This window comes from Geotrypetes seraphini, chromosome 10 (genome assembly GCF_902459505.1).
Source record: "Geotrypetes seraphini chromosome 10, aGeoSer1.1, whole genome shotgun sequence".
NCBI lineage: Eukaryota > Metazoa > Chordata > Amphibia > Gymnophiona > Dermophiidae > Geotrypetes > Geotrypetes seraphini.
This window is the reverse complement of record NC_047093.1, coordinates 144,508,827-144,521,182: the sequence shown is the minus strand read 5'-3', so window position 1 is coordinate 144,521,182 and position 12,356 is coordinate 144,508,827. Positions and strand designations below refer to the sequence as shown.

General features: G+C 47.4%; 1 protein-coding gene across 1 annotated transcript in view; it reads right to left on the bottom strand.

Moving 5' to 3' along the window:
• KASH5 (KASH domain containing 5) overlaps positions 1–12,356 on the bottom strand; it is a 116,737-nt gene that overhangs the window by 3,188 nt on the left and 101,193 nt on the right. Inside the window, exon 18 of the mRNA XM_033960874.1 lies at positions 847–912. Coding sequence (XP_033816765.1) covers positions 847–912 — 66 coding nt within the window. The remainder of the gene's footprint in view (positions 1–846; positions 913–12,356) is intronic.

The following is a 12,356-nucleotide window of genomic DNA, read 5'->3' as shown; positions in this document are numbered from 1 at the left end:
CAGCCATTTAAATTGCTTGTTCAGGGAAAACTGCAAATGTTCAGCAGAGCTTAACCGGATTGTGCCACTGGATATCTGCGGTTAGTGCCTAAGCCAAAACTAACTGTCTTCTGGGCACTCCTGTCTTTGAGGTTCAACTGAATATGACACTTAACCACATAAGTGTTATCCAGCCACATATGACTGTTGAGTCAGTGCCAGTGCCTGAACATGTCTCAGCACTGAATAACCGGGAATAAAGCCGACAGCAGCCAGAAAATTGCTGATCACTACAGGCTAATTATCGGCCACTGAGCCAAAAAGCTTTTCCAGTGAAAATTCAACATCTAATCTAATGCTTGACTTTATATACCGAGTCATCATTCAAGGAAAGCTCGACTTGGTTTACAATAGTTAAGTTATCGAATAAAAAACCAGAAAAGAATAAGACTAAGTTTGGTAAAGTTAATTTTCAAAATGTTTAGCAAATAAAGTAGTTTTTAAGGATTTGTGAAAAGGTAGTTTAGGAGCTTAAATGTTACGCTGAGAAATTTAGGCCTGCCAGTCGTTTGTCAAGATTTATGAGCTCTGAATCCCCATCCTCCACCCCACCTACTTTTTCTGCTCCTAAATTTAAGAGTTAAGAGAAATTTTGAGTAAAAAGTTATGCACTCAGCCCTAGTAAATTTTCAGAGTCTGAAGTGACAGTTTTCCACATGGATGATCATTCATTGCAATTATCTTGACCCTGGTCAGGTGTGACTCGAGGACTGGGCTGAGGACTCCTGTGCTAAATTAACCAGGATCATCAGCGTGCCAAGTGCCTAGGTCTTGGCGGAAAGAGTGCTTGTGTTTTGAAGAACCTACCTAGAAAATGGGACCAACTGGTTCTTTACTGGTAATAAGGCCAGGGTCTGCGGAGACACGTCTGTCCTGCAGATGAAGAAAGATAGAAGAGGTATCGGGGTCAGGGCAGAAAAGGTTACTTGTTTATACATATATCAAATTCCTAAATAACACAGAGAGGGATGGAAGTTCCCTTACACAGCTTGATAAAATAAAAACTTTTAAGCATCTCCTAACCTGGGGATGCACACATTCGACTTTTTGTATCGGGCTACATCCTGAAGCCTGCATTTTTTCTTGCAACATTTAGGGCTCATTTTCAAATCATAGTTTTATAATAACACATGCGACTTTGCAAGTCTATTTGCTTTGAAAATGAGCCTCCTGTTAACATAATCCAACAATACTCTGGAGCTCTGGAAACAGCTCAGATATCACTGATGGTGTGAGTCTTGTGCCTGCTTGAAGGCACATAAGGAGAAATTAGGTTCTTACCTGCTAATTTACTTTCTTATAGCCTCTCCAGACCAACATAGGGTTAATATTACAAACGGGTATACATCTCATCATGACCAGCAGGTGGAGAACTGAGACAAAACTTTGGAACTGTACATATCATGTGACCCCCTCACTAATTACCTCAGTTTTCTGAATAGCCAAGCAGAACTAAGAACTATACACTTCTCCCTCCATATTCGCGGTTTCGACTATTCATGGTTTTTGGCTTGATGGCTCCTCCCCCAAAATTACAGCAGCTTGCATAGAGAAATCGCTGATTCTAAGCATTTACAGAGAAAATCGCTGATTTCCAGCGCTTTCCTCACCGTGTTTTGTCTCTTCTTCAGGAACAGGCCAGGTCTCCCACCATGTTATTTGAGGTTTCACTATATTCACGATGGTTTTTAATAGAAAACAGTGAATAATTATGAAAAAGTCATTTGCGATTTTTCTGTATTTGCAGTTCTGTTAATCCCCTATCACAACGAATACGGAGGGAAAAGTGTATACAGAAAAACAAATAAGACTCCGAACAGGAGTATCAACAAATAAAAATAGAAATGCTGTTGGAAAATGCAAAGGAACAAATGTAAATATCAAAGGTCCCCACAGCTCGCCAGCTGCGCCAGCCAAGCCACAGCCGCTGTTCTTAATCTCCCCGGCCCTAGAAAAATATTAGAAACCGATCTAAAAATGAAAATCTGCACACAAGAGCATGACAATAAGAAAGGATGGGATCCTATGCTGGTCTGGAGAGGCTAAAAGATAGTAAATTAGCAGGTAAGAAACTAATTTCTCCTTCTTTAGCAACTGTCCAGACAAGCACAGGGTTAATCTTACAAGCGGGATGTACCAAAGCAGTCCCCATCATAGGTGGGACCCCTAAAGGGCCGACGCCAGAACACATGCACTGAACACCGCGTCCCGACGCGCCTGAACATCCACATGGTAGTGACTGACAAAGGAATGTAGGGAAGACCAGACCGCCATCTTACAAATATCCAGAGGAGGCACCAGCGAATACTCAGCCCAAGAAGCTGCCTGACTCCGAGTAGAATGAGCGTCTTCTCCCCACTCTCTGTTCCCCATTTCCCTTCAGTGTCTTCTCTCCACTCTGTCATCCCTATTTCCCTTCAGTGTCTTCTCCTCTCTGTCTTCCCCATTTCCCTTCAGAGTCTTCTTCCCCATTTCCCGTCAGCGTCTTCTTCCCTGTTTCCCTTCAGTGTCTTCTCCCCACTCTGTCTTCCCCATTTCCCTTCAGCGTCTGTTCCTCTCTACCCCCCTTCAGTGTCTGTTCCTTTCCTTTCCTCCCAAACCCTTCCCTCTTGCCATCTCACCGCCCTTCAGCACCCCTCATGCGATCCGAGCATCTCCCTCCCTCACCCTTACCTTCGCGGCACGTTTTAAGTTTAGAGTAACTTGTTCAAGCTGCTGCGAGCAATCGCATGCGTCTGTGGGCGGAAGCTTCTCCTCTGACGCAATCAGAAGTTGCGTCTGAGGAGAAGCTTCTGCCCACAGACGCACGCGAATGCATGCAGACTCTGGCGTCTTTTAACAAGTTACTCAATCTTAAAATTTGCCGCAAAGGTAAGTGAGAGGGAGGTAGATAGATAGATTTGGGTAGGTAGGAAGGAGGGAGGGGGCCGCGCAAATTCCCTCCCTTAACAACGGGGACATGGCCTTGTTCAAGTACCCACAGTGAGCACTTCCCCCCGTCCCTGTTTCGGCGGGTTACCCGCAGATAACAGCCACCATGTCTCTAATGTTTTGTCTCAGTTTCCACCTCAGTTCCACAGTTCTGTCTCAGTCTCCACCTGCTGGTCATGATGAGATATATACCCGCTTGTAAGATTAACCCTATGCTGTTCTGGAGAGTTGCCAAAGAATATGCTGGATTTGGCTGATAGCCATGTTATGGTCAATTTTTTTTCCTGAAGAATGGTCTGAAATTTGACAGCTAAGATTTAATGCTAAGTAATGCAAGGTCATGAATTTGGGCTGCAAAACCCCAAGGAAACAGTACAGTTTAGGGGGTGATGAACTTTTGAGCACAAAAGAGGAGTGGGACTTGGGTGTGATAGTATGCAATGATCTAAAGGTGGCCAAACAGTTTGAAATTGCAATAGCAAAAGCTAGAAAGATACTTGGGTGCTTTGGGGTAAGAAAGATATAAACAGGATGGAGTCAGCCCAAAGGAAGGCTACTACATTGGTCAGTAGTATTTGTCATAAGGCATGTGTGGATGGACTTAAAGATCTCAATATGTATACTTTGGAGGAAAGGTGGGAGAGGGGAGATATGATAGAGATATTTAAATACCTATGTGGCATTAATCTCTTTCATTTGAAAGGAAGCTCTGGAAGCCCGGGACCGGATGGCATCCATCCGAGGGTAATCAAGGAACTGAAAGGGACTATAGCAGAATCCCTAATCCCCCCTTCTTCCACTTCTCTCACCCCCTTCCCCCACCAACGATATGAACTCTCCCTTTACTCCTTCTTATTGTTCCCTCCCAACCTGCTAACTCCAATGACTTATACAACCCCTCCATGCTTACCTCAATGACTTCATTGCTTGAAAATCTGAATAATTGTAATTCTTGTAAATTTGTTTAATTGATGTGAACCGCCTAGAACTCCCTGGGTATGGCGGTATACAAAAATAAAGTTATTATTATTATTATTATTATTAATAGCCAATCTGCCGATCAAATCGGGAAGGATTCAGAAAAACTGGAAAGTGGTGAATGTCACGCCAATCTTCAAGGAAGGTTCAAGGGGAGATCCGGGAAACTACAGACCGGTGAGTCTGACCTCGGTACCGGGAAAGATGGTAGAGGCGCTGATAAAGGACCACATCATTGATCACCTTGATGGACACAATCTGATGAGGACCAGCCAGCACAGTTTCAGCAAGGGGAGATCTTGCTTGACGAACTTGCTGCACTTCTTCGAGGGAGTAAACAGGCAGATAGACAAGGGCGAGCCGGTTGACATTGTATATCTGGATTTTCAGAAGGCGTTCGACAAGATCCCACATGAACGACTACTTCAAAAAATTGCGAGCCATGGAATTGAGGGTGAAATATTCATGGATTAAAACCTGGTTGGCAGTTAGGAAACAGAGAGTGGGGGTAAATGGACAATACTCGGACTGGAAAAGCGTCACGAGTGGAGTGTCGCAGGGTTCAGTGCTTGGACCTGTGCTCTTCAACATATTTATAAATCATCTGGAAATTGGTACGAGTGAGGTGATTAAATTTGCAGATGATACAAAGTTATTCAGAGTAGTGAAGATGCAGGAGGATTGCGAAGACCTGCAACGTGACATAAACACGCTCGAGAAATGGGCTGTGACAAGGCAAATGAGGTTTAACGTGGATAAGTGTAAGGTGATGCATGTTGGTAATAAAAATACACGAATACAGGATGTCTGGTGCAGTACTGAAGAGAGACCCCCCAGGAAAGAGACTTGGGAGTACTGGTCGACAAGTCAATGAAGCCGTCCATGCAATGTGCGGTGGTGGCGAAAAGGGCAAACAGAATACTGGGAATGATTAAGAAGGGGATCACAAACAGATCTGAGAAGGCGGGCAGGCAGGCTAACAGCTGGGGTAGCGGCGAGAGGGAGCTCCGCCCACCCCCACCGCGTCAGAGGCAGCGTCAGCGCCCGGGCTCCTCCTTAATAGGAGATGAGCCAGAGCGCAACCTGCCTCAGACCGCGTGTTGAGACCACACCGGAGAGGGCTGAGGAGCAGGGGCTTGCAGAAGCCAGAGAGGGGAGACAGGAGAGCCGCCGAGGAAGCAGGAGAAGGCGGGCAGGCAGGCTAACAGCTGGGGTAGCGGCGAGAGGGAGCTCCGCTCACCCCCACCTCGTCAGAGTCAGCATCAGCGCCCGGGCTCCTCCTTAATAGGAGACGAGCCAGAGCGCGACCTGCCTCAGACCGCGTGTTGAGACCGCACCGGAGAGGGCTGAGCAGCAGGGGCTTGCAGAAGCCAGAGAGAGGAGACAGGAGAGCCGCCGAGGAAGCAGGAGAAGGCGGGCAGGCAGGCTAACAGCTGGGGTAGCGGCGAGAGGGAGCTCCGCCCATCCCCACCGCATCAGAGGCAGCGTCAGCGCCCGGGCTCCTCCTTCATAGGAGACGAGCCAACGGCGCGCAGCCGTTCGGCACGCGGCGAAGGTGAGCGTCAAAGGCGCTCGCCTTAGCAAGAGCGCCTTTGCGAAGGAGCCTAGAGAAGGAGCCCAGGCAGCCCAGCAGCATTATCTAATATCTAACTTCTGCATAATACTTCTTCTCTACTCATTTCTCTCTTCTCTCTCTACTCTTTCAGCTAACTGCGCGCCGGGCAACACTCATACACAACGTGGGACAAAGGAACCAGAAAAAAAGAAATGGAGGCTGTAGGAACCCAGCAGAGCTACCCAGTATACTGCACCGGGTGTCATATGTACGACTACCTCCCCTCCGGGAGGCAGGCGTACATATGCGGTCGATGCCAGGAACTGGATAGCCTGAAGAAGGAGGTCGGGAGACTTCAGGTAAGAGTCCAGGAGCTGGAGGGACTCTGCACCATAGAGGAGCCGTGCTGGGAAACTGAAGAAACCACCAGGGAGAGCCACATCACGGAACAGGTCAGAGAGCTCGAGAAGTTCATCGAGGAGGCCTGCAGGATGGTGGAGGCACAGGACCACCAACACACCAGGAGAGAACCAACAGATGGACAGCAGAATCCACCAGACGCCATGGGAGTAGGACCTTGCGGAAGACCTGGACAGGCAGATGAGGTGGAGACCCAACAGAACCCGGAGAAAGGACTAGCGGACTGCACAAATGACACAGACCTGAGACCAGAGGTGGGGACCCAACAGAGCCCGGAGGAAGGACTAGTGGACTGCGCAAACGACACAGATCTGAGACCAGAGAGACAGCTGAGGAAAGGGAGATCAGCTATCATAGTTGGAGACTCAATCCTGAGAGGAGTGGACAGTCACATAGCTGGAGGGAGAGAGGACCGACTAGTGACATGTCTCCCGGGGGCAAGAACGAAGGACGTCATCGAAAGAATTGGAAGGATCCTGGAGGGAGCTGAGACGGAGGAGACAGCAGTAGTAGTCCACATTGGAACCAACGACATCAGCAGGAGGAACCTCAACAGGACTACACTAACTGACCAGTTCAGGATCCTGGGGAGGAAGCTGAAACTGAGGACAAGGAAGATAGCCTTCTCAGAGATCCTGCCAGTACCGAGAGCGGACACAAGGAGGCAGAGCGAACTACAAGCAATGAACAGTTGGCTGAGGACATGGTGCGAAGAGGAGGGTTTCTATTTTGTTAGGAACTGGACAACTTTCTTGGGGAAGAACAAGCTCTACAGGAGAGACGGACTGCACCTGAGCACGGCTGGGACGAGGATGCTAGCACGCAACGTCCAGAGCGTCACAGACTTGGCTTTAAACTGAGGAGAAGGGGAAAGCTGATAGTCGATCTGACCTCGACACATCGGACAACAGTATCAAGTACGGATACTGAGCAGGGACATTGTAAAGGAGGGCTCGGGACTGAGTGGGAATTTTTGGAAAAAGGACCTAAGGACGCAATGCAGGGGCCCAGGGCACAAATGACACTAGCAAGCAGGATCAACGGAGAACATTGGGAGCCAGAGCGGCAACCAAAAACGGAAAAAAAGGCAGAGGACGACACAGACACACCGCAGGAGGAGGATGACCGAGACGAGGCTCGGGGACTGACGACCCATGAGGGGGTCTGCAGGAGTGCCAAATCACGAGGAAAACCAACAGGGAGGGCAAGCAACCGGGACTTACATTGCCTATACACTAATGCTAGGAGCCTAAGGGCCAAAATGGGACAGCTGGAGGTCATAGCCAGTAAGAAGAACCTAGACATAATTGGAATCACAGAAACGTGGTGGACTGATGACAATAAATGGGATGTGGCCATACCAGGGTATAAACTATACAGGAGAGACAGGATGCATAAAAAGGGGGGAGAAATAGCGCTATACATAAAAGACTCCATACCCTCAACCAGGATGGAAACAACAGTAAGGGCGGATGGCTTGGAATCACTACGGGTTAAGCTGCCGGGAGGAACTGGAGCTGACATAAAATTGGGTCTGTACTACCGCCCACCTGGACAACCGGAGGAAATCGACCAGGACCTGGAGGCTGAACTGAGGCAGGTATGCAAAAGCGGAAGTGTGGCGGTGATGGGGGACTTCAACTACCCCGGGATAGACTGGAATATTGGGCATTCAAACTGCACGAGGGAGACCAAATTCCTGGAGGTCACGAGGGACTGTTTCATGGAACAGCTGGTCACGGAGCCAACACGGGGAGATGCCACTCTTGACCTAATCTTCAATGGACTAGGGGGACCCGCAAAGGAGGTGGCGGTATTAGCCCCCCTAGGAAACAGCGATCACAACACGATCCAGTGCAGGCTAGAAATTGGATCATCAAAGGTGAAAAGAACCACAACGACGGCACTCAACTTCAAAAAAGGGAATTATGATGCCATGAGGAAAATGGTGGGAAAGAAACTCAACGGCAATGCAAGGAAAATGCAGTCCATAGAAAAAGCCTGGAACCTACTCAAGGACACTGTGCACGAAGCACAAAACCTGTGCGTCCCCAAATTCAGGAAAGGGTGCAAAAAAAAATAGAACTAAAAACCCAGTGTGGATAACAAATGCAGTGAAGAAGGCGATAAGTGACAAGAAAACATCGTTCAACAAATGGAAAAGAGACCGAACAAAGGAAAACCAAAAGGAGCACAAAGAACACCAAAGGGAGTGTCACCGAGTGGTTAGAAAAGCAAAAAGAGAATACGAAGAGAGACTGGCGGGGGAAGCAAAAAACTTCAAATCATTCTTCAGGTACGTTAAGGGGAAGCAACCGGCAAGGGAGGAAGTGGGACCCTTAGATGATGGAGACAGAAAGGGAGTGGTAAAAGATGAAAAAGAGATAGCAGACAAGTTAAATGAGTTCTTCACGTCAGTCTTCACGAGAGAAGACACAACCAACATTCCAGAACCTGAGGAGATCGTAAATGGAGACCAAGATGTTAAGCTGGTCAAATTAGAGGTAAGCCAAGAGGATGTCCTCAGGCAGATAGACAGGCTAAAGAGCGACAAATCGCCGGGTCCAGACGGCATTCACCCAAGGGTACTCAAGGAACTAAGGAACGAAATAGCAGAGCCACTTCGACAAATATGCAACCTATCCTTAAAAACTGGAGAGATCCCAGAGGACTGGAAAATAGCAAATGTCACGCCCATCTTCAAGAAGGGTTCAAGGGGTGACCCAGGAAACTACAGGCCGGTGAGCTTGACCTCGGTCCCGGGAAAGATGATGGAAACGCTGGTTAAGGACAACATCTGTGAACACATTGAAAACAATGGGCAGCTAGAGTCGAGTCAGCATGGCTTCTGTAAGGGTAGGTCATGCCTTACAAACTTATTGTACTTCTTTGAGGGGGTAAACAGCCAGATAGATAAAGGGGAATCTATAGACATCATTTACCTAGACTTCCAGAAAGCCTTCGACAAGGTACCACACGAAAGACTGCTTAAGAAGATATGGAACCACGGGGTGCAAGGGGAGGTCCACCGATGGATCAAAAACTGGCTGGCGGACAGGAAGCAGAGGGTTGGAATAAAGGGACATTACTCAGACTGGAAATGGGTCACAAGCGGAGTACCGCAGGGGTCAGTGCTGGGACCGCTCCTGTTCAATATCTACATAAACAACCTAGAGGTGGGAACAAAATGTGAGGTCATTAAATTTGCGGATGACACCAAACTATACAGCAGGGTTAAAACCATGGAAGACTGCGAAGATCTCCAAAAGGATCTAACGACACTGGAAGAGTGGGCCAAAAAGTGGCAAATGAGCTTCAACATAGGGAAATGCAAGGTCATGCATGTGGGGAAAAAGAACCCGATGTTCAGCTACAAAATGGGGGGAGCACTACTAGGGGTAAGTAACCTGGAAAGAGACCTGGGAGTGATGGTAGACACAACACTGAAGGCGTCGGCGCAGTGCGCCACAGCCTCAAGGAAAGCAAACAAAATGTTGGGTATCATTAAAAAGGGTATCACGACCAGGTCGAAGGAAGTCATCCTGCCACTATATCGTGCAATGGTGCAGCCGCATCTGGAATACTGTGTGTACTGGTCGCCGTACCTCAAGAAGGACATGGCAGTACTTGAGGGAGTCCAGAGAAGAGCAACAAAGCTGATAAAGGGTATGGAAAATCTCTCATATACTGACAGATTGAAACAGTTAGGACTGTTCTCCCTGGAGAAGCGGAGACTTAGGGGAGACATGATAGAAACCTTCAAGATCCTGAAAGGCATAGAGAAAGTAGACAGGGACAGATTTTTCAAACTAAGGGGAACCACAAGTACAAGGGGGCACTCGGAGAAATTGAAAGGGGACAGGTTTAGAACAAACGCTAGGAAGTTCTTTTTCACCCAGAGGGTGGTGGATACGTGGAATGTGCTTCCAGAGGCCGTGGTAGACAGGAGCACTGTACAGGGCTTCAAAGAAGGTTTGGATAGGTTCCTAGAGGACAAAGGGATTGAGGGGTATAGATAGGTGTAGATATGGGTTGTAGGGATTGGAGTAGAGGTATGGGTGTAGATAGGTGTAGATATGGGTTGTAGGGATAGGAGTAGAGGTAAGTTACAGGAATAGGAGTAGAGATAGGTTATAGAGCTAGTCAGGGACCAATGCTCAGGCAGTGGGCCGCCGCGCGAGCGGACCGCTGGGCGAGATGGACCTCTGGTCTGCCTCAGCGGAGGCAACTTCTTATGTTCTTATGTTCTTATCATGCCGCTGTACCAGGCCATGGTACGCCCTCATCTGGAATACTGCATCCAGCACTGGTCACTGTACATGAAGAAGGACACAGTACTATTCGAAAGGGTCCAGAGAAGAGCAACTAAAATTGTTAAGGGGCTGGAGGAGTTGCCGTACAGTGAGAGATTAGAGAAACTGGGCCTCTTCTCCCTTGAAAAGAGGAGACTGAGAAGATAATGAAGGGAATAGACTTAGTAGATAAGAGACAGGTTGTTCACCCTCTCCAAGGTAGAGAGAACGGGAGAGCACTCTCTAAAGTTAAAAGGGGATCGATTATGTACAAACATAAGGAAGTTCTTCTTCACTCAGAGAATGGTGGAAAACTGGAACGCTCTTCCGGAAGCTGTTATAGGGGAAAACACCCTCCAGGGATTCAAGATAAAATTAGACAAGTTCCTGCTGAATCAGAATGTGAGCAGGTAAAGCTAGTCTCAGTTAGGACACTGGTCTTTGACCAAAGGGCCACCGTGTGAGTGGACTGCTGACCCAGCAGCAGCAATTCTTATGTTCTTAATGAGAGGGCATAGGATGAAGTTAAGTAGGTCCGTACTTTTTATCAGAGTTTTTATTTCGATTTTGAAGTTATTTAGTATCCCATGTTCTTACATGTTTTTATGTAATTTTATATTGTAAACCGCTTAGAAACCTGAATAAGCGGTTTAAAAAATCTTTTAATATATTTGAAACTTGATAGGCTCCGGAGTAATCTAAGGAAATACTTTTTTACAGAAAGGGTAGTAGATGCATGGAATGGTCTCCTGAAAGAGGTGGTGGAGAAAGAGACTGTATCTGAATTCAAGAAAGCGTGGGACAGGCACGTGTGATCTCTTAGGGAGAGAGGAGATAGTGGATGCTGCGAATGGGCCATTTGGCCTTTATCTGCCGTCATGTTTCTATAACCATAAAGCTCTATGACCTCACAATGCAAGTGTTAAGAGCCTTAGCCTATATGGAGAGGAGGAGATAGTGGATGCTGTGGAATGGCCATTTGGCCTTTATCTGCCATCATGTTTCTATGCTGAGGGTTGCTAGCAGACAGCAGAGGAGGAGGTAGAATTCTGCTCAATGACATTTGAGGTGTGTTTGTAATCTGCCCAATGTCCTGGTGAGGGAAAATACACCCAGATGTGTATTTCAACCTGACTTCTGTTTGGAGTAGAGGCATCCAGATCCACTTGAAATTGCTTATTCGCTGCAGTCCCATAGCATCCTTTTGTAGGTCCAATATAGAGACACTGCAGAACTGTTAGCTTCGTTATACATTTGAGAGTCAGGGCTCCACACACTCACCTCTAAGCGGTTTCCAAGTAGTAAATATTCATAAAATTAAATGACATTCAACCATCTTGTCCACATAAAACATACAGTATTTTCTAACCTATATACATAGAAACATAGAAATAGATGGCAGATAAGGGCCATGGCCCATCTAGTCTGCCCACCCTAATGACCCTCCCCTACCTTTCTCTGTGAAAAGATCCCATGTGACGATCCCATTTGGCCTTAAAATCAGGCACGCTGCTGGCCACAATCACCTGAAGTGGAAGACTATTCCAGCAATCAACCACCCTTTCAGTGAAAAAGAATTTCCTGGTGTCATCGTGCAGTTTCCCGCCCCTGATTTTCCACAGATGCCCTCTTGTTGCCGTGGGACCCTTGAAAAAGAAGATATCTTCTTCCACCTCGATGTGGCCCGTGAGATACTTGAACGTCTCGATCATGTCCCCCCTCTCTCTGCATTCCTCGAGTATAGCTGTAATTTATCTAGCCGTTCATTGTACGGGAGATCCTTGAGTCCCGAGACCATCTGGGTGGCCATTCTCTGGACCAACTCGAGTCTCAGCACATCTTTGCAGTAATGTGGCCTCCAGAATTGTACACAGTATTCCAGGTGGGGTCTCACCATGGATCTATACAATGGTATAATGACTTCAGGCTTACGGCTAACGAAACTCCTGCGTATGCAACTTATGATTTGTCTAGCCTTGGATGAAGCTTGCTCCTCTTGATTGGCAGTCTTCATGTCCTCACTGACGATCAACCCTAAGTCTCGTTCTGCTACAGTTCTTGTTAGGATCTCGCCATTAAGGGTGTAAGTCTTGCATGGATTTTGGCTGCCCAGGTGCATGACTTTTCATTTTTTGGCATTG